General features: G+C 34.7%; 1 protein-coding gene across 3 annotated transcripts in view; it reads right to left on the bottom strand.

Moving 5' to 3' along the window:
- The window catches only part of CSMD3 (CUB and Sushi multiple domains 3), a 908,638-nt gene that overhangs the window by 800,825 nt on the left and 84,789 nt on the right, over positions 1–23,024 (bottom strand). For all 3 annotated transcript variants that reach the window (XM_090283433.1, XM_090283434.1, XM_090283435.1), the window contains exon 2: positions 18,139–18,361. In XM_090283433.1, the coding sequence (XP_090139559.1) occupies positions 18,139–18,361 (223 nt within the window). The remainder of the gene's footprint in view (positions 1–18,138; positions 18,362–23,024) is intronic.

Below are 23,024 nucleotides of genomic sequence, written 5' to 3'. Positions count from 1 at the left end.
AATCCAGAGTTCATTTCAACAAACCGGAATATGGAGAAGGAACAAGCAGTCAACCAATGCAGAGAGAGGAAATGGGAAGCAACAATGAGAGGATCAGAAACCTCTGGGACAGCTATAAAAGGCCCAACATAAGAATCATTGGTTTGCCAGAGAGTGAGGAAGATGAACTAGAACTTGAAAAATTGAGTGAAAATATAATAAAGGAGAACTTCCCAGACTTGGGGAAGGGAATAGACTTGCAGGTCCAGGAAGCAAGGAGAGTTCCCAAGAGACTGGACCCAGGGAGAACCACTCCAAGACACATTATAATCAAAATGTCAAAAATTAAAGATAAAGAGAGAATCTTAAAAGCAGCAAGAGAGAAGAAAAGAATTATGTACAAAGGGGTCCCAATTAGACTATCAGCTGACTTCTCAAGGGAGACCCTACAGGCAAGAAGGGACTGGCAAGAAATATTCAAAGTAATGAAAATCCAAAACCTACAACCACGAATACTCTATCCAGCGAAATTGTCATTCAGAATAGAAGGACAGAGAAAGTGTTTCCAGGACAAAATAAAACTGAAAGAGTTCATTAGATACAAACCACTGTTATATGAGATGTTAAAGGGACTGGTTTTAAAAAACAGAAGCTAGGGAGATGAAACAAAGGCAAACTAAACAGGCAACGAGAGTGGAAAAGGAACTGTGGGTACGGGAAGCATATTGGGGGGAGGTCAACAGGGAGGGGGAGTGGGGAGAGGGAGGGAGATGATATAGGAATTGGGGATCATGGTAGGAGGGAATGGAATAGACGGAGAGAGGTTGGGAGGAACTGTAAGCACAACTAATGGACATAATCTAAAAGGGGGGGACAACTGGAGGAAGGGGGGCCACCGGGTGGAGGGGAGCAGAGGGAAGGGAAATTGGCACAAATGTAATATTTTAATCAATAAAACACATTAAATCTGAAAAAGAAAGAAACTTTCTAAATCTGCAAAGAAAACTTAAAAATTAAAAAAAGTACGTTCATGGGATATATTTATTCTAAAACTAATGAAGATACATAAATTTTTATTTCTATGAATTGCCTTTTTGTTGTTTCTTCTTTTAATTATTGTGTAGAAATTGTATGCAATAGAATTATATTTTATATAATTGCTGTTTTTACCAACATTATATATATAGCAGTAGTTCTTAACTTTGTTTTATGTCTGCTTACATTCTAAAATATTAATGAGAACCCCAAACAGATTTTGTTTGCTTGATTTCACAATACTTACCTTATTTAAATTGAAGCTGAGAAAATTTGAAGTATGCATTTATTATTTCATTTTAAAATAACCAATCACAGCAAGTTAATTTTTTACTTGGAAACTCAAACTTTGTTATTTACAACAAGTCCTTTCAGTTGTTTTTCTTAAAGGAACAAGTTGATTTTTTTTTTTAGAAAATATATACCTAATGCTCAAGTGCAACTAACCATAATTTATGTGTTAGTCATTCCTTCAAGTAAAAACTTTGTTTCATGAAAAAAAGGGGCTAGTGAAGCTGACAATTCAATCATATAACTGTTTTTCATTGAGATAACCATATTTTTGCAAGAACAAGAAGGGTTTTTGCATACTTTTTGTCACGTAAGTCATTAAAAACAAGGGTACTAGTGGGTGAATATTAATGAAATAATTATTCATAGCTTCAACATAAACATTCTTAAGTACAACTGTTTTTTTTTGTTTTTGAGGGGTGTTTTTTGCACTGTAGGTATGCTATAGTAAAGAATTCAGTGACTAGTGAGTACTAGTATAGCTTGAGGTGACTAATTGAGATTCTTTAATGCAGGAGCTGTTTTACCCATCATTACTTTTGTAACATGAGAGCAAATGTCAGCACAGTGAAACAGGTGAATAATGACTCAATCATATTACAGAAATAGTTTTGATCTAGTGGATGGCCTAAAAATGTCTCAAGACCTTCAAGTATCCATGGATCCCATTTTGAGAACCAGTGCAGTATGGGACTCCGTTTTAATAGATACACCACACTTCATCTATTCTTCCTACTGTTGATGGCATTTGGGTCATTTAGAATTTCTCTGCTGTGTTTTCACCAACACCTTGGTAAAGGTTCACTGATACACACTAATGTAGCAGTTTCTCTAGAGTATAAAAACATTTAAAGCTTTAAATTTTCTTCTTGTTGCTGCCTAAGCTACATCCCACAAGAGACCTTTTCAAACTGTTTTCTAAATTCCTTTGCGATTTCCATTTTGGTCCATGGGTCCGAGCTATAACTCTTTACTTATAAGCATATGAGTATAGTGACAGAAGGAGACTTAACTTTGGGTGGTGAGTATATGATGCGGTATACAGATGATTTTTGCAGAGTTGTACACTTGAAACCTGTGTTATATTATTAACCAATGCCACCCCAATACATTCCATTTTAAAAAGTCTATAGCATATTACTGCTTACAATGAAACAGATAAGATAAATGGTAAAACAGAGAGAAGGAGAGAGAGGGGCTGTATTTAACAACAAAAGTGGTAACATTAGCAAAATCAGAAAAGTAGGTGATTGTTAAATAAGATAATTCATGTGGAATTGCCTGGTGTATTTTCTGGAACCTAAAAAATAGCCACTGGAAGTTAATTTTATTAGTGCTATGATTCAAAATCCATTGCCTTTTCACCTAAATCTGGCATGCCATGGCTGAGATAAATTGTGTTATAACACCAACATTTTCACAGTGATTTATCATGACTTAAAGTAAGATTTTTGGATATGAATTTTCTTACATTTTTACTTTGACTATACAGTTCTTAAAAATAAAGCAGGTGATGTACAGGGAATTCTCAGCTGAAACAAACTATTAACCTATTTAATTTCAAAATGAATGAGAAAACCACAGGAACAAGCAGATATCTAAAGTAATGACTGTTCTGTGAGAATAAATCATGCATACCCTATTGATATCTGAGTACATGAAGCATGGTAAATAATTCATGGTTATGTGAAGATGGCAGTAATTGTGCTATTAAAGGAAAATATGGCTGTGGTAATATTTGAATAATTACATCATTTGCTGAGAGTAAATGATCTGAAGATTCTATCAAACACAAAATTCCCAAAGAAGGCATCATATGTGAGAAAGGCAAATTCACAATGTTAGAATGATGTGCTATGTATAGCTCTAGAACTGGAAATTAAATATATGCTGATATACATATAGATAGGGACTGGGGTAGATATTTATATAACTATGAACATAATAAACATAAATAGGTAAGCAACCAGAATTCATTGCCACGCTTTTCTACTCTTTCCACCATATTAAGTGCCTTTAAATCTTAGAACTATACTTGACAGAATATCTCTAACTGTTAATGGTGTTTCTCTGTTAGATTTTCCCAAAGAACATGCTTTAAAAATATTTGGAATGTAAATTGAAAGTGTCAGCATCATGGGTTGCAATATGTGTTAAAGGTGAGGTTTTCCTATCGCCTTAACCAAAATTCTTATTTTGCAATTGTTTTGATGCTATACACAATTGAACTCATCACTGGTGCATTTCCACAATTTCTGAAAATTCCTTATTTCCTGAAAGTTAGTTCAGGTTCTTCCTAAGACTCATGGCCCAGCCTTAAATTCAGAACTGTCATTAAATCTTTTTTGCTTTAAGCATTACAGTTTTTTTCTCTCTTTTTGTATGAACCCTAAGGAATGGACAAGTGCTAAGAAATCTCTATCCAATAAAGAAAAATGCTTGAGACTATCCTCAACCCATTATACCTGGAGTCAATCCATCTATATAAAACTCATTTTTTCCCCAGTGATGTGGAATTTTGTATCACAGATCAATATCTTATCCAGGAACCACACAAAATATAACTAGACATTTTCTTCAAAAGTCAACCTTTTCAATTTCTTCTCTGCTGCAGTTACTGTCGCTGCTTCCTAATCTTATTTTTTGTTAAGTTCATTGATCCATTTATTCTGAAAGCTATAAATTATTATAATTCCAAAGACAGTCTAGTTTAAGCACTGAGGAAACTTGAAGTGCAGGAATGTTATGTTGGACAATTAATCAATGTCAGACATTGAAATCCAGTTAATAGTGTCCCCAGCTTGCATAAACACCTGCAATTGTTAATGAACATCTTATTTCCAAAGTCAGGGCTTTTTAAGAAGCAGTTGAAGTTAGTGACTATGAGCTTATATTCTTGGGTATACAATTGGAAAAGATATATTCTACTGCTTATCATCACTTCAGTATTGGGTTAAGTGCTATATCCAAATAAAACAAGTATGAGTTTAATATTAGAAATTATTCCATAGTAATATTGTGAGGATTGAATGGAGTATTGCTTGTAAAAATGTAACACAGTGCCTAGTGCATGCTAAATATTATTTTTACCATAATTTGATAGTGAACCTACCCAGTGCTAATATAAGTAGAATAAACACATTAAGCGATAACTTTTGATTGAATTACCTAGAGTAAATCTCAATGTTGGCATTTACTATTTTGTGGCATTGGGCAGGTTAACTTCCCTCCCATTCTGTTTTCTAATTGTCAAAATGTAAATGAAAATATGTATAACCTACTCTTTAAGCTCTTGTCAATTTTTAAAGAAGTAAATACAAGAATATCACTTGGAACAATGGTGTTTATAAAGCATTACAAAAGTATTACTATTGTTATCCACTTCTGATGACAAATCTGAGAATTACGAAGTTCTTTTACACATCTATCAGAATTTTCTTCCTTTGTAGTACCAATTATTGATACTTATAATAAACTTGGATTATTTGAACAAGAGTAATTTTTCAAATATATGCTATCATTCTCTTCTAAATTTTTTTCCTTTCCTCCAATTTAGCATTCCTAGAACTTTTGGTTATTTTGGGTTTAAATTAGTAAAGACTGATTATATGCAGTTTACTAATGGTAAATTTAAAGCAAAACAATGAAAAAAAAGATGAGAGAATTATTACATCTCAGTCATTGATAAAGCTTCTCAATTAGGAAGATGAGGAAGAAAAGGAGGAAGAGTATGAGACAGAGATTGAGGGAGGAAGAGACAAAGAGACAAGATGAGAACAAGTGTCCCTAGTAATGTACACAACCTAAAACTGTGTCAGGTGACCACCACACTTCCCCAAATCCTGACATTCATTAAGAAAAAAAACATGAGTTTACAAATGTATACTTTGCATTCTTCCATATTGACAATTATTTGTTTAAGCCATTTATGCAATACACATCAATAAGAATTTAACTCAAAATGGCTCTTTTATTTCCCAGAAAGTTATTATGAGCTCTCAGATTTAGCAAGCAAAACTTATATGTTTAATATAATATATATATATATATATATATATATATATATATAAAAACATGTATATGAAAAGTATGGACTTTTGTTGTCTTTTTGTTCAGGCATTAAAGGATTTGCTTGAAAAAGAAATGACTGCACATTCAATGTCCCTACATATAGATACAGTGTGTGTGTGTGTGTGTGTGTGTGTGTGTGTGTGTGATCTACAGTCTCTGCCATGTGATCTAGTGATGGAGACAGCTTATAATTTTAATCAACACAAAATTATTATAAAGAAAGTTTTGTGATTCTGTGCCACTCATCAATTTGATGGATTTATATAAGTAAAAATTGTAGTAAGAAACAGCGTTGTATGCTATATAAAATAGAACACTGTAATTAAAGAGTTTTCAGTATAGCTTTATGGTGGTAATGGTTGAAGATGTTATGATAAAAGTACTATGCGATTTAACTTAGACATTCTAAAACGTAGAAAAGGGGTGACATTTTTCAGAATAGTTTTGGTTCTTAACAGTCAACATTTTAATTTCCAAATTATTAGAGAATATATCTACTCTTACAAGATGTAATAACCACTATGTCCAATGTCACTTTTTCATAAATGTTCACAACTGCACTTTGACATTGTTATCTATATTTCTATCTATCTATGCAGCATACAACTGGTGAATGACATAGCATCTTGAAAACTTCTCATGATACACACATACAAACAACGTATGAATGCTTAGCACCTTGTAAACATTTTTTAGTCATTTTAGGTTGAATAAAATTATAATATTTCTTCATTGGAATACATTATGGAGAATAATTAATATGAGAATACAATGACATAGGACATATGTACAGTCATTTCTCTACCTAATTAATTAGTGGATTTGGACATGATTTATGAACTAATTTAGTGTTATCAGATGAAAAATTTTAATGCCAAGTGCTAAATCATTCAGACAATAAATCTATTATTTTAAATAACCATATTTCAGATCCAAACATTTTAAACTGGAAAACTAGTTAAAATCAAATTATAATTAGTTCTTATACTGTTATAAATTATTTTACTGTATATAAAACATTTTAAAAAATCATTCTCTATGTTGTCAAGATAAAATGACTGTAAAGCCCTGGCTGGTTTGGCTCAGTGAATTGAGCACTGGCCTATGAACTAAAGGGTCACCAGTTCGATTCCCAGTCAGGGCACATGCCTGGGTTACACACAAGGTCCCCAGTTGGGGGTGCATGAAAGGCAACCACACATTGATGTTTCTCTCCCTCTCTTCCTCCCTCCCTTCCCCTCTCTCTAAAAATTAATAAATAAACTCTTTAAAAAAAAAGACTGTAAAATGTTTCATTTCATTGTACCTCTTTTGACTTTCTTCACTTCACTCCTAAGATACTTTTCTCGCTTGGTTTCCTCTTACTTCCCTGGCCTCTGCCTTTCAATCCCCCTCTGCTGGGGATGCCTGACCTCCTTGGTCTCTATGCCTGATGTACCAATAGCTCAGTCCTCAGACATCTTTTCTTTCTCAGCCTGTTCTCGTCTAAAGCCATGGCTTTAACTCTGCTTCTTTCTCCCCTCAGCTCCAGATTTGTATATCCAAATGCCCACTTGTTATCACTACTCCTGTACCTAATAGGCTTTTAAAACTTAACATACCAAATCAAACACTTTATTTTCAGTCTGAACCCAACATGATCATTCTTTTTTTAATCCAGAAAAATACAAGTATTTCTTTTTTTTTTTTAAATATGTTTTATTGGTTTTGCTGTTATAGTTGTCCCAATTTCCCTTCCCTCTGCTCCCCTCCACCCGGTGGCCCCCTTCCCTCCAGTTGTCCCCCCCCTTTTAGTCCATGTCCATTGGTTGTGCATATAGTTCTTCTCAATCTCTCTCTGTCTATTCCATTCCCTCCAACTATGCTTCTTAATTCCTGTACCATCTCCCTCTCTCTCTTCCTTCTCCCTCCCTGCTGACGTCCCCCCAGTATGTTCCCCATACCTATAGTTCTTTTTCCACTCTCATTGCCTATTTAGTTTGTCTTTGTTTCAATTCCCTAGCTTCTGTTGTTGTTTCTTGTGATGCAGTTTCATTTTAATGTTCATAGTTTTGATCCTCCTTCTTCTAAACCAGTCCCTTTAACATCTCATATAACAGTGGTTTGGATTTAATGAACTCCTTCAGTTTTGCTTTATCCTGGAAGCACTTTCTCTGCTCTTCTATTCTGAATGACAGTTTTGCTGGATAGAGTATTTGTGGTTGTAGGTTTTTGATTTTCATTACTTTGAATATTTCTTGCCACTCCCTTCTTGCCTGCAGGGTCTCCCTTGAGAAGTCAGCTGATAGTCTAATTGGGACCCCTTTGTACATGATTCTTTTCTTCTCTCTTGTTGCTTTTAAGATTCTCTCTATCTTTAATTTTTGATAATTTGATTATAATGTGTCTTGGAATGGTTCTCCCTGGGTCCGGTTTTTCTGAAACTCTCTGTGTTACCTGGACCTGTAAGTTTATTTCCTTCCCCAAGTTCGGGAAGTTCTGCTTCATTATTTTTTCACATAATTTTTCAATTTCTAGTTCTTCTTCTTTGCCCTCTGGCAATCCTATAATCCGAATGTTCAGTGTCTTATAGCTGTCCCAGAGGTTTCTGATCCTCTCCTCACTTTCCTTACTTTTTGTTTCCTCTCTCTGCACTGGTTGACTGTTAGTTCCTTCCCTATGTTCCGGTTTGTTGATTTGATCTCTGGATTTTATTCCCTCACCACTTGTCCCATATGTGTTTTCGTCCATTTCAGTATAAGTAGCTTTTATTCCTTCCCTGTCTTGTTCCAAATCTTTTGTTAATTCTGTAAGCCACCTTATAACTATAGCTCTGAACTGAGCCTCTGAAAGGTTTCTTATTTGTTCATCTGTCAAGTTCCTCATCTGCTGCCTGGTGAGCTGCGTCATTGGGATTTCAATCATTGTCTGCTTCATTTTGACAGATTTGTGTTTTGCTTTGCTTCCTGAGCAGGCTATATGGGGCAGAGTCCCATGTAGTGTACTTGTCACTACCTGGCAACCGATGGTGGCCCACAACCTTTTTGACCGCGCTGTGGTGCTTTGTGTGGGGGCAGGGGTCCAAGATGGATTCCTGCCGTTACTCTCCACTGGAAGACCAGGATCTGTCCCCCCGCCCTCTGGGCCTCTCCGTCTGAGGCAATGGGGGGTCGGCCCTCCCCAGCATTGGGATTGCTAGCTGCCAGGGCTCGACTGCAGATGGGATTGCTCCCCCTGCCACTATCCCTGCAGCTACCACAAACAGCACCACCTGACCTTTCCATTCTGATTCCGATTTTGCCTCTCCTACTCATTCCAGATGAGCACCGCTGGTTTATAACTTCATACGTTGGGCTTCCATGTAGTTTTATATTCTGGAATTTCTGGTTATCTTTTGTTTTGAGGTAGCTGTATTCCTTTCTAGTTGTAGAGGGAGACTGAGCCTGTCTGTCTAAGCCTCCATCTTGGCCAGAAGTCACAAGTATTTCTTTGATGTCAGTTGTTACTTCTCCTCTTTCATTTTTCTTGATGAATCTGGTTAAAGGTTTGTCAATCTTATTTCTCTTTTTAAAGAACCAGATCTTGGATTCATTGATATTTTTATTGTTATTTTAGACTCTATTTTGTTTATGTCTATTCTTATCTTTATTATTTCTTTACTTCTATTTACTTTAGGCTTTGTTGGTTGTTCTCTTTTAAGTTCCTTTAAGTATAAACATAAATAGTTTATTTAAGATTTTTCTTGTTTCTTGAGATAGGACTGTACTGTTATGAATTGCTTTCATTGTGTCCCATAGATTTTGGGTTGTTGTACTCTCATTTTCATCTGTTTCAAGGTATCTTTTGACTTCTTACTTGATCCCATTGTTAACCTATTTATTATTTAGTAATATGTTATTTGGCCTCCATGACTTTGTGTATGTTTTTCAGGTATTTATTTATTTATTTATTTATTTATTTATCTTGGTGACTGATTTCTAGTTTCATACCATTATGCTCAGAGAAGATGCTTGATATAGTTTCAACCTTCTTAAATTTATTGAAACCTGTTTTGTGTCCTTACATATGGTCTATCTCAGAAAATGTTCCATGTGCACTTGAAAAGAATGACTGTTCTGCTCCTTTGGGTTGAAATGCTCTGAAGAAATCAATTAAATCCATTTCATCTACTGTGTCATTTAAGGCTGCTGTGTCCTTGTTGATTTTCTGTCTGCTAGCTCTATCCATTGAAGTCAATAGGGTGTTAAAATACCTAACTATGACTGTATTACTGTTGATCCCTCCCTTTATATCCATCAAGATTTGCTTTACATATTTAGGCACTCCTATATTAAGTGCATAAATGTTTACAAAGGTTATATCCTCTTGTTGGATTGCTCCCTTTATCATTACATAGTGTCCTTCTTTGTCTGTTACTATGGCCTTTGTTTTAAAGTCTATTTTGTCAGATATAAGTTTTGCTACTCTAGCTTTATTTTTATTTGCTGAGGTGAATTTCTTGTAGACAGCATATAGTTGGTTCTTATTTTCTGATCCATTCTGCTACCCTAGGTCTTTGATTAAAGCATTTAAGCTATTGACATTTAAAGTGATTATTGATAGACACACATTTATTGCCATTTTATTCTTTGAACTATGTTCCTCAGTTTTCTTCTTCCTCCTTCTCCTCTTCTTCTATTTCTTTTTCTCCTCCCCCTCTTCCTCCTTCTTCTTCTTGTTTTTCTTAAAGAAGGCCCTTTAGAACAGACCCATAAATAGAGAAAAGACTGAAAGCTGTTAGAGGGGAGGGGTGTTGCGGGGCTGGGTGAAAAAAATAAAGGCATTAAGAAAATAAAAAATAAAGAACTGCACACAGACAACATCATGGTCATTACCAGAGGGGAAGGGGGGTGGGAGGGAGTAAAAATTGGAATAGGGAGGAATAAATGGTGATAGAGGATACTTGACTTGGAATGGTGAACACACTGTATAGATGATGTATTATAGAATTGCATACCTGAAACCTATATAATTTTATTAAATAATATAATCCCAATAAATTAAATTTAAAAATAAAATAAAAATAAATAAGTAAATAAAATGGATCACTAATTAAACAAAAATCACAGTACAACAGTGACCAATGGATTTTAATGTAGCAGTATGAGAAGTATATTGACTTGGTTTCAGATTCTGCACTACCACTAACCTTTAAGAAATTATTGCTTGTCAAATTTTGATATGGTATCAAAGAAAAATAATCACAATTTTCTAAGAGTCATTTAAATAATCTCTCATTTTCCAACTGTATAGCTGTGTGAAGTTAGTTTAGCAACTATTTCAAATCAAAATAATGTCTTCCCGTAGATGTAACTGCTGGAGCAAACATGCTTCTATAAAGCCAGACATTAAAGATATTTGAAAAATTATTTGTAGGTGCCAAACTTCCCCTTATTTTTTGTTTTGCAAATATGATTATTTAAATGAAACTGTGTAAATTACATTAACATATAATGGGTTCCTTATTTATATTCTTAAGTTACACATAAGTATATAAAATATTTTTAAACTGCATGTAAATTTTTTTTTCAACTTTTTATGGAAAAAGTCTAAACAAAGAAGCCCAACCTCATGGCAATTGGAAAAATACAAGTTCAAACCATAAGAACACTTTAAAACCCAGTGGATTGTCAAAAAGATACTATACATTAAAAATCATTCGTCATAAATTGTGGTGGTATTGTAAAAAGATATGACCACTTGGAAAAAAATTGGCATTACATAAATTTGAATAAATGTGAACAATTGCATTTTCTATTTATACTGAATTAGCTATTGTACTCTGAAAGCTAATAGATTCTCTTTTACTCTCTACTGGAAAATATGTAAAAATTTATTCATAGCTATATTTTTGTGAAAGCAAAACTGAAAACAGTACAAATAATTATCTTTTAAAAACAAACTAATAATGTATATTGTATTCATAATTGAAATACAATATATGCATAGATCAAATAAAAATAGATGAGGTACAGTAATGTGCCACATTATGGATGACTCTTTGACACACTATGTTGAATCAAAAAACTGAGTCCCAGAAAGCTATAACGGTATGATATACATCTTATGAAACTTACCAATAAGTAATCACATTAACCTTCATGTTGTTTACTGATACATTCATTTATGATTAAACTAGATATTTTTCTTGAAAAAATAAAGGAAATGATAGCTATATTATAGGAATATTTGTTACTAGTGAGAAGTCAGAGTAAGGCCAGGGATTGGATGGAGATGAAACAAATATTTGCACTCATTAAGTGGTAGACCTATTGTGTGTTACATAGTTACATATTTCATGTGTAAAATATGTTTTCAAGACTGTGAAGAGAATGTAGGAAGTTCATGTGGAGCTATAATTGACACATTAAACAGTGAGTACTACTATACCAGTATATCTGATGAGAAGGCAGTTATATTAATACTATTTTTCTACTTGGTTGAGTATTTTCCAACAATCCTTGCTCACCTAGATATAATTTGACTTTTTCAGTTAGAAAACACTTTTAAAAATGCACGAATGAGTTGTTGATATTTATTTAGATATTTTAAAAAATACTACTAATATATTGGTTGCTGCTGTGACAAGTTTACATATTGTATCCATTTTTAGTCCTTTTATCCACTGAGCAGTGTCACACACATTGTAGGGCAAAAATAGATTTACAGTTGATTTTATGGAAAAGAATACAATAATTACTGAATAACAATATAAGACTAAACTCTGTGTTTTATGGTCTCATAACTATGAACCTACTTTTGTGTCACTTTGTCCACAGAAAAACTCATTTCTACCCTCAATTCCTGTGATTTATGGAACCTTTACATTATATACAAGGCTATTACCAAGGTGGAATAACAGTAAGCAAAATTCACATTGTCATTAGATGGAAATCATTAATACGTAGCTAGATAAGAAAAAACAAACAAGCTGGTATTGTTTCTCTTATTGAGCAAATGATTGTTAATATCACATGAAATTTATACACACACACAAAACATTCCTGCCAGTGGGTCAGGCATTTACAGCCTCTGCATTTCCCAAACATTTTATGATGCAACATGCATAATCAAGATAGAGGGACTCTTTCTAACTCTGAAGGGGGGTGCCTTCAGAGAGCAAATCAGATTGAGTTATAACACCCTCAGTCAGACCTGCCCGCCAGCATGGAAATGGGGCTATGGAAAGAGTTAAACCATTAGGGTGCACTGACACAAAGTATACTCTCCAGCCATTTAATTCTATTGTCTAACAAGTCATTTAGGTATTTTCTAATAATTGTTGTGGGAAAGCCTTTTTCTACTACAAAGTTTTACCTACAGGAAAGGAGACAGATCACTGTGTTTCAGTAAAAAGGAGCAGCAATTAGAATGAGGAGAGATTTTGCCATGGGTATTAGGACGTGATACGGGAAATTCAGGGAGCAGTGGAGGAAAGAAAGGAGACGAGATTAATTATGTAAAAAGACAACTATAGTGGCTGCTCAAGTACATTTATGGGAGCACTGCCAACACTTTCTGAAGAAGAAAAGGTCTACCAATTACACAAGTGGGAATTGAAGCTACAGATTGTTGTTTATTCATTCTAATTACTGTTCCTTGATTATGTCCCTCAGGCTTGTGAATTCTATGGTGATGTCAAGAATCCAGCAAATTTATAAAATAAACAAGATATTATGGCAGAATGTATTACATCTTTTATATCTGCCCTTCACAGTGCTGAGTAAACAAACTGGTGAAATAATTAATATTCAAAAATAATGAAAGAACAAATAAAGCACAGAGTTTAGCTACAGTAATGAAGTATATTTTATAACTATGACCAAGAAGGTATAAACAGACTATGGGCAATCATAATGTAAGAAAACTAAAGAGGAAGAAGATAGCATAGGTAAACACAGCCCATCTCCTTGTACAAGCATATCAAAATTGTAACTAAAACATAAAGCAGCCATCACTCAGAACCATCAGAAATGGAGTGGAATGAAAGTCTGACAACTATGGAATTAAAAAACCACTTCCATCCAGACTGACAGGAGGGACAGAGATGCAGAACAGTCTGGTCCCCTATCCATGTGTGATGGATGTAATTCAGGAGGGTTATCTTGGGAGCAAAGAGTCTCAGCCCCACACCAGGCCCCCCATCCCAGGGTTCCAGTGCCAGGAAGATAAGTCCTCATAACTTTTGGCTGCAAAAACCAGTGGGGATTAAGTTGGTGGAAGAAACTTCTGGAGTCCCAAGTAGTTCCTCTTAACCCACACACAGACTTACTCAGACTCACTTGCTAAAAGAAGCCAGCACTGGGGTGAGGTGGCAACATGAAAGGCACCAGTAGCATACAGGGAGAATCTAAAGTGAAGTTCCTGGCACAAGGTGAGAGCTAGGGGACAACTTTCTCCCAGACAAAAATGGAGGCATAGTCCATCATCCCTTTTCTGAACCTTCCCCCTTATGCACTACAGAGCTGGCAGGCGGGTGCCATATCTGAGACTCCATCAACTGTTTGGCCACCATGGGGATCCCCTGAGACACAATCCCCCCAACTTAACTGGCCTACCCAAGCTGTTAACAGTCATGCTTCACAACTTCCTAAATCCTCTTAAATAAGCAACAGCCTCAGCAAGCCCCCAGCCCCAGTACTTCTTACTAAATGGCTGCAGGCCCAGCATAAGCATGAGCCAGATTAGATTCACAGCTTGGTTTTTCCTTAAAATCGTCAACTCAGCACAAGTAGCAGCCATCTCAAATTGTTTTATAGCTCATGCAGGGTGGACCCAGGCTGAACACAGTCTGGGGCTGACCTTGGCCTGCACCACCCAGGAAACCCCAAAGCCTGCACACACATTGGACAGCTATAGACCACGTCGGAGCACCACCACCCTGACCCTCCACAGCTGCTCCTCCACAGAGGGTGGAGATTGGCAGTCAGTGGTCACAGCCAGTCCTTGAAGTTGACTGCTTCTGTAAGTCACTCAACTGACCTATCAACAACAGTCAAGGCTCAACTACAACAGGAGAGTGTACTCGACCTACCTGAAGGGAACACCTTGAGTACCCAGCATGGGTGATAGGGGAAGTTATGCTATTGGACCTACAGGACACCCACTACATTAGTCACACTACCAAGACAGGGAGTAATAGCAGCTCTACCTAAAACATAGAAACAAACACAGTGAGGCTGCCAAAATGAGGAGACAAATTAATATGGCTCAAATGAAAGAACAGGTCAACATTCATGAAAAAGAACTAAACAAAATTGAGATAAGCAATCTATCAGATATGGAGTTCAAAACACTGGTTATAAGGATTTTCAAGGAACGTAGTGAGGACCTCAACAGCATAACAATGATCCAGTCAGAAAATGAAGCATACACTAATTGAAATAAACAATTTATAGGGAATCAACAATAGAGTGGATGAAACTTAGAATCAAATCAATGATTTGGAACATAAGGAAGGAGAAAATAACCAATCACAATGGAAAAAAATAATAATCCAAAAATTAACAAGGGTAAGATAAGGAACCTGTGGGACAGCTTCAAATGTACCACCATTCAAATTATAGGGATGCCAAAAGGAGAAGAGAAAGAGCAAGAAATTGAAAATCTCTCTGAAAAAAATAATGAAAGAAAACTTCTCTAATTTGGTGAAGGTGATAGACATGTAAGTCCAGAAAGCACAGAGTCCCAGACAAGATGGATGCAAAGAAGCCTACTCCAAGACACATCATAATTAAAATGCCAAAGATTAGAGATAAAGAGAGAATGTTAAAAGCATCAAGAGAAAATCAGTTGGTTACCTACAGGGGAATTCACATAAGACTGTCAGCTGGTTTGGCAAAAGAAACTTTGCAGGCTGGGAGAGATAGGCAAGAAATATTCAAAGTCATGAAAAGCAAGGACCTACAGCCAAGATTGCTGTCGTTTTACCCAGCAAATTTTATTTAGAATCAAATGGTAGATAAAGAACTTCCCAGCCAAGAACAAACTAAAGGAGTTCATCATCACCAAACCATTATTATATGACATGTTAAAGGGACTTATTTAAGAAAATAAAGATCAAAACTATGAACAATAAAATGGCAATAAATACGTATCTATCAATAATTGAATCTAAAAAACAAACTAAGCAAACAAGAAGTACAGAGACAGAGTCATGGATACAGAGAATATTTTGATGGTTGCCAGATATGTGGGGGTACAGGGGAATGGGTGAGAGGTGTGAGGATTAAGAAGAACAAATAAGTAGCTATAGAATATCCATGGGTTTGTAAAGTATAACAAAGAAAATGGAGTAGGCAAAGAACCTGTATGCATGTACCATGGACATGAATAATGGTGTGGGGTTTGCCAGAGGGAGTGAGGGGTGCTGGGAGGAGGGTGACAACGGGGGAATATTGGACAACTCTAATAACATAATCAACAAAATATAATTTAAAAAATAAAAATACCGTAAAGGGATAAGCTTTAATTTTATCATAGAAATAAAATTTTAAAATAGATGTCAGAGCTTTTCTAGCAAAATTTAGTTGATTAGATAGTAATTTAAAAAAATACTACTTAAAATATTCTTAATTATAGTTGTGTCCAGAAGCAGCCAGCTGGAACATATAATTTGAGTTGTCATTTCTATAATTCCTTAAAGCCAAGTCCTTCCTAATTCTTGTTCACTATAATACCCATATGAAGTAAATGAATCTAGACTCTTGTATATTTCAAAACCAATCATCAACCTAAATATAAAGGCTAACATTCTAGAGCGTCAGAAGAAATCCAGGAACTATCTTTTCTCTTTGGATAAACAAATGTGTATTAAACTACATAGAAAGCACTAACAAATAAAATATTGATTAAACTTTGTCAAAACCTAAATCTTCAGCTTATCAAAAGATAGTGTAATAAAATGTAAAACACAAATCACAGATTGGAAAAAATAACATTTACAATGTATATATTTGTCAAAAATGACATAAAGATTACACCAAGACACTTTATCTCAATATTAAATCAAACTACCCAATTAAAAAATAGACAAAAATATTTGAACACACATTTCATAACATATATCAATAAATTTTAATAGCAATTTTAAAATGTGTTTAGTGTTTTTTATATTCACAGAAATTCAAAATGTGAAGTAAAAACACAATAAACATTGACAACCCCGAATGCTGACAATGATGTGGTGCAGTCGAGAACTCTCAAAGTATGATGGCAGAATACAAAATGGAGCTACTATTTTGGAAACGTGTTTGGGAGTTTCACATTATATTTACTAAACTTACTCAATAACACAAGAATTCCACTACTCGGTGTTATCCAAGACAAATAAAAAATAGTTCTACATGAATGACCATTGTATATTTATTAACAATAGCCCCTGGAGTAAGACAATTCAAGCATTCATTAACAGGAGAACAAACAAATAAACAATTCATGGAACAAAATATTACTCAGCAATAAAAAGGAGCAAACTGTTGAGACACCCAAAAGTGTGCACAGATAAAGGCAGACACTAATACCCACTCACACACCCAGTAGTGCAGGCAAGTACACACACACACACACACACACACACACACACACACACACACACTGTGCTTCTATTTACTATCATTAAGAAACAACATCTTGCTTTTTTAATATTGGCAATAATGACAAAATAACACTGTCAGGTCAGCCATACTGTATATTTTTGAATCGGAAGAATATTGAAAGACCTAAACAGTGTAAAGAAAGAAAAAACATATATAAATACTGTGTGTTGAATGCATCATAGGAAAAAAATGGAAGAACAGAACCTCACCTGTAATCATTCTAGTGACCTTTTTCTTTGCATAGACACGTGATTTGAAACAATTCAAGCATTTTAAACTGGTATTCCAGCGAGAAGTATAGCCAAGAATGTAAAAGAGCTTTTATTTCTAATAGGTTATCTGCTTAGAATATTTTGAATTGGAAGTTTGAAAAACAGCTTACTATAGTTAAAGAAAAATATACACACATTGATAAAAGTTTAAGACTAAATGAAATACGTAATATCTGACACTTTGAACTTGCTTGAGAGTAAGAATTAATCTATCTGTAGAAGAAATTTTTGGTAAGATGGCAAAAATATTTATGTTTAGATATTCAATTTGCCAAAATGAAATTCAGAAGACCCACTGAAATACCAGGCAAGGTGTCAGCTACTTTTCACATCTGTTCTATCAACTAACTTCAACATAAACAATTTCATTTGTATGGACAGAAAGGTGAATGTCCCAGGATATTCAGATATTTATATTTTATAAATCATACCATTAATCTAAAAACAATATATTTTACTATTGTGTGATGATTTATTCTAAATGTGTTTATTTTTGCATATTGTCGTATATCAAAATTGGGTACAGACCACTTGAAAACTCATTACATGGTATGTAAGCATTCACTTTCCCAAAAATTATGCCCATAAAGAATGAAGCCTTGAGATAAATATTTTTAAAAAACATAATATCTTTAACCACTTTAAAGAGGTTCATAATTCAATTTAATTTATCTTTTGTGGGATATTGATATACTAGTATAAAGTCAGAGACATAGAGCTAATTTGTTCATGGGGTAATATATTTACAAATGAATAATAGGTGGTGTATATGACTTTATTATAATTGCACTGCAAATGTTAAGCATCCTTTGTAAGATAAACTGCTTTTATCATAAAATATTTTCCCTCTATTCTTCCATTAAAAATACACTAACCTTGTTCTAAAGTTTGCAGGATGAGGATGTCCATCATATAAGGATAAGTAGTCATATTCTTCTTCTAGAGCAAATGACTGAAAAACAATTTGTATTCTATTTCGTTCTTCTGCTATTATTACCCATGTACAGTTTGCACCGTTTGGATATCCATATGGGAAACCAGGGCTTTCTATAGTGCCATTAAGTCCTTTTAAAGTTCCACCACACGTATAAATAAACCCTGCAACAACAAAAAGAAAAAAAAAAGAAACAGATATTAACATTATATAAAACAAAAACAATCCAGGAGATCTATTATTGCTTCCCAGTACCCACGTAACAATAATTTTCTAAATGACCATTTTAGAGATATGTAAGTTATCTAATTTTTAAAAGATAAAACATAACTAGAAAAAAGACGAGAATATTTGTAATTTATCGTACATACTGTGTTTAGTCATTTCAAACCAGTAGATTAAGTGAAACCCTCCACATGTCTGATTAATAATCTATTACATGCTTTGACATGCAAACACAGTTCTAGAATCTGATATCTTTCTTGAGGTAGTTTTCAATCTAATTTTAGGTACTCATAAACAACATTGCTGAAAAAGGTGAAGGGATTAGGAACTACAAGTTGGTAGTCACAAAATACTCCCAGGGAATTAAAGCACAGCATGGGAAACATAGTCAATAATATTGGGGGACCACATTGTGAAGTACATGATTGCCTAAGCACTATAATGTACACTTGAAACAAATACAAAATAATATTGAATGTAAACTATGATTGAAAAATAAAACATAAATAAATTATTATTTTAGTATATATATATATATATATATATATAGTGATATATATCATTGCCCTGTTGTAAACTAGAAAAGTTGGCCCAAAATGGACACAATCCTAATTTCACTGCAGCAGGTGAAAACAGGTAGGGAAGAAAATGTTTTCACAAATTGGATTCTGGGCAGCTGTCAGCAGCCATCCTAGAAACTTCCATAGTAGTTCTATAGGAGGTCAATATTATTGAGAGCTTATCTCTTGGAGATAGCTAAAACACTGACCATGTTTCTTGAGAGGCTGACTTATGGGAATTTAACATGCTATAGTCATGCTGTTTAATATAAAGCCCTAAGATTTATATAATGATCAGAGAAGATGGTCCTCAGCATGTACCTAAACTAGCCTCTATGCTGTTAAAGCTTGGATTAAAAGAAGCCATGGTTCCAAATGTTCTGATGAGAACTCTTCATTTGGATACTATTTTCACATTTATGGTCAGACATGAAGCTTAAGTGCCATGAAGGTGTCAGTCAGAAATAACCAGCTAACTTGGGGAAGAGGAAATTAGTTTGGGTAATAAGATGCCATACTGCCTAAAGCACCGGTGTTTGGAACTAGATGTAGGAAATGCAGGAAATTTGGGGTTCCTCTCTCTGAGGAGAAATGAGTTTATGTATTATATGCATGGATTTTTTTTTAAAGTATGAAGACGTGGAAACAACCAAAGTGTCCTTTGACGGATGATCGGATAAAGAAGATATGTGGTACATTTATACAATGGAATACTACTCAAGCCATCAGAAAATATGAAATACTGCCATTAGCAACAAAACGGATGATCTTGAGAATACCAAGCTGAGTGAAGTAAGTCAGACAAAAAATGTTAATAACCATGTGATTTCACTCATCTGTGGGATATAAAACCGAAAGCAACCAATAAATAAGCAAGAAGAGCAAACAAAGGAAAACTCATAGACACAGACGTCAGTGTGTGGGTGACCAGAGGGAAGGGGGGCGGGGGTAGTAGACAGGAAAAGGGGACAAATATATGGTAAGAAGAGGAGATTTGACTTTGGGTGGTGGGCACACTATGCAATAAACAGATGATGTATTATAGAATTGTACACTTGAAGCATATATAATCTCATTAACCATTGTCATGCCGATAAATTTAATTCAAAAAAGAAAAACAAAACAGAACAAAAAGTTTGCAAAACCCGGCAGAGGAGACAGGAAGCCAGAATTGCAGACTGTGGCAGACAGAGGCTGACTGGGAAGGTTGACCATTATTTCCACACTGCCTTCACAGGAACACCTTTCTTCTGCTAGCGGAGCCAGCCACTTCTCTGCCAAACTGTGTGCTTGGAGTGGCTGACGATACCGACTGGTGGTGAGGCTTACAGCTCGGCACTGAGTTCATCAGTATAACCCTACCCTCCTAGCCATAGTAACGTAAGAGATCTACTTCAGTTATCTCCATGTATGGCAACATCCGAAGCCTGGGACATTTACTGTGTGACATAAACCAACAGGCCTTGTGATTCTTTTGCCCTTTTAAAAACTTACTAAGAAGTTGGGTAAGGTAGAAGTTCTTAAAGTCACAACATTTATGTATACATATATTTTTACTCATTCACCAAATGTCAAATAAAGCATTTTATTACTTTCAGAGTGAAAAAAAAGAGAAAGGTCCCTTTTAAATTGCTTCTTGTGGAGCAATTACGTTGAAGCCTTAGGTTAATTAGTTATCACCTATCTCTATTAGTTTTCTGCCTGAACAGCTTCCAGTTTGAACTTCATAACTAAATGCAAGCCTGAATCCCTTCATCTACAAACTGATTTATGGGCTGTTTTATAAATTCACAAGCCTCATAATCCTGACAGTTTTAGTAAAAGGACATATGTCCTAAAATAACGTGCTCAGCTTTGTCCACTAATTCTTCAAGGGCTTGTTGACTCATGACTTCCAATTATTTTCCTGTTTTACCTCTACAGGCAACTTAGAAATAATACCATTTTTAAGCATTCTTATCTGTGGTCTCCATTTCATGTTCATTTTCATTGATATCTAAGTTTGTTTGATAGACATCACATTATTCATAATAATAAAGTACATTTTTCAAACACAAAAAGTTAGAAGTAAATAGTTTTAAAGCTAAAACAAAGTCTCCCCTTATTTACTTACACTTTACAAGGTTAGTCATTGTTACTGACTTAGTGTTTCTCCTTCCAGGTCACCTCAGGGAACACACACAAACACACATATGCATATTTTTATGCATTGTATACTTTTTAAAAAATGGAGTCACTTATACCATGAGTATTTTTTCTGAGTCATTTTACTTATTTTTGCAGAATATTATGATTTTCTTCTGGATCCCCATCTGTCCTTCTACTACATTTTTTTGTAATGACTACATAGCTGCATGGCATATGGTGTGTCTGTACAATGATATATTTAATAAATCTCCTTCTGGAGGCTTTATTCTTTGTGGTTACAAAGTGTAGAGAAGAGCTTTGGGTGTATATCCTTGTGTACTTGTGTGAAATATTCTTCAGATACAGTTTCAGAAATGGGAGTACTGGATCTTAAATTTAGATAGACATAGCCAAACTATCTTCAGTAAATGTAAAAATGTATAGTGCTACCTCCAGGTTATAAAGTGTTTCCTACCTCCAACCCCAATTTTGACAATACCAGATTTTTCACAAGGCAAATTTTGCAAGGAAAAAAGGGAAAAAAATACTATACAGTATTCCCTCACTTATCGCGGGTATTACGTTCCAGGCCCCCCCGCGAAGTAGGAACCCTACATTTATTCTACACTCTTAAACCTATGTAACTTTAAAAACATATGTATACAGTACCGCAAAATCCCATGATATTGCAAAATATCCGCGATAAATAACTATAACATTTTTTTTTAAATCCTGCGATACAGTGAGGCCACGATAAGTGAACCGCGATATAGTGAGGGACTACTGTATCTCTATTCCAGAATTTGTGGAGTAGAGCATCGGGATGATTGAACTGTGTAGCAAGGGTTGTGTAAGAATCCAAGTGCATTTTCACTATTAATTGATGGCTGAAGACAATGCTGTAGATTTACAGACTAAGACCATCCATGCATTTCTAGCTAAAGCCTTTCTGTGCTTTGTTGCTGAAACAGAGGAAGTAGAGGTTGAGTAATATCAGGGAAAGTCAGTGTAATGGTTGATTAGAGTGTAGTCTTTCCAGAGTTAGCAAGTTCCAATCAACCTGTTGTTAATATCTCTAACTACCAGCTGAGACACTAGGAGCCTTGGGAGAGTGAACACACACTGTAAACTAGTATTGGTTCTAGATTTACCATGATAAACATTAAGGCCAAACTTTGACAAGATCCCCAGGGAGAAAAAGTTTGGGGGCTGAGTCCTGCCATGTTACAGGGCTAGGCAAATACTTTAAGTGTTCCATAAATTGCCATTCACAAAGTATAAAATAAAAATTACCAAAGTTTAAAGTAATAAAAAATCATTCAAATCCCTTCTAAATCAAGAATCAGAACTCTTCTGAGAAACATAACAATCCGAAGTCTCTAAAACATATATTCGCAGTGTTGAACAATCCATCAAAATTTACTTGAAATTTAAATAAGCAGGAAAATGCAATCCATTGTTGAAGAAGATGAAGAAGAGGAGACAGAGTTAAAAGAAGGTGAGGAAGAAGAAGAGGGAGAGAAAATATAGGAGAGGAAGAAAACAGAATTTAACAAAAGATCAGCCTGATATTGGAATTAGCAATAATGATTCTAAAACAGCTATCTTTGAAGCTGTTTAAAAGCTTTTAAAGTTATTACTTAAAAATTTTATTTTATTTAAAAGTTCTAAAGCTATCTTATATATTAAGAGAAGATAATACCATACTAATAAGTGAAGATATAGAGAACATTAATAGAGAAATAAGAACTAAAAAATAATCAAAGAATATTCTAGAGCCTACTAGAGGGACATGATAGCATATTGAAGAGTACAAAAAAAAAAAAAAACATTAGTTATTTTGAAGACATATCAATATAAATTATCCATTGTGAAAATCACAGAGAAAAAGAGTTGCAATAAAATCATCCAAACT

The sequence above is a fragment of the Furipterus horrens genome, unplaced genomic scaffold, assembly GCF_987537825.1.
Source record: "Furipterus horrens unplaced genomic scaffold, mFurHor1.1.pri manual_scaffold_7, whole genome shotgun sequence".
Taxonomy (NCBI): Eukaryota; Metazoa; Chordata; class Mammalia; order Chiroptera; family Furipteridae; genus Furipterus; species Furipterus horrens.
Note: the sequence above shows the minus strand (reverse complement) of the source record. Positions and strands in the feature narration are given on the sequence as shown.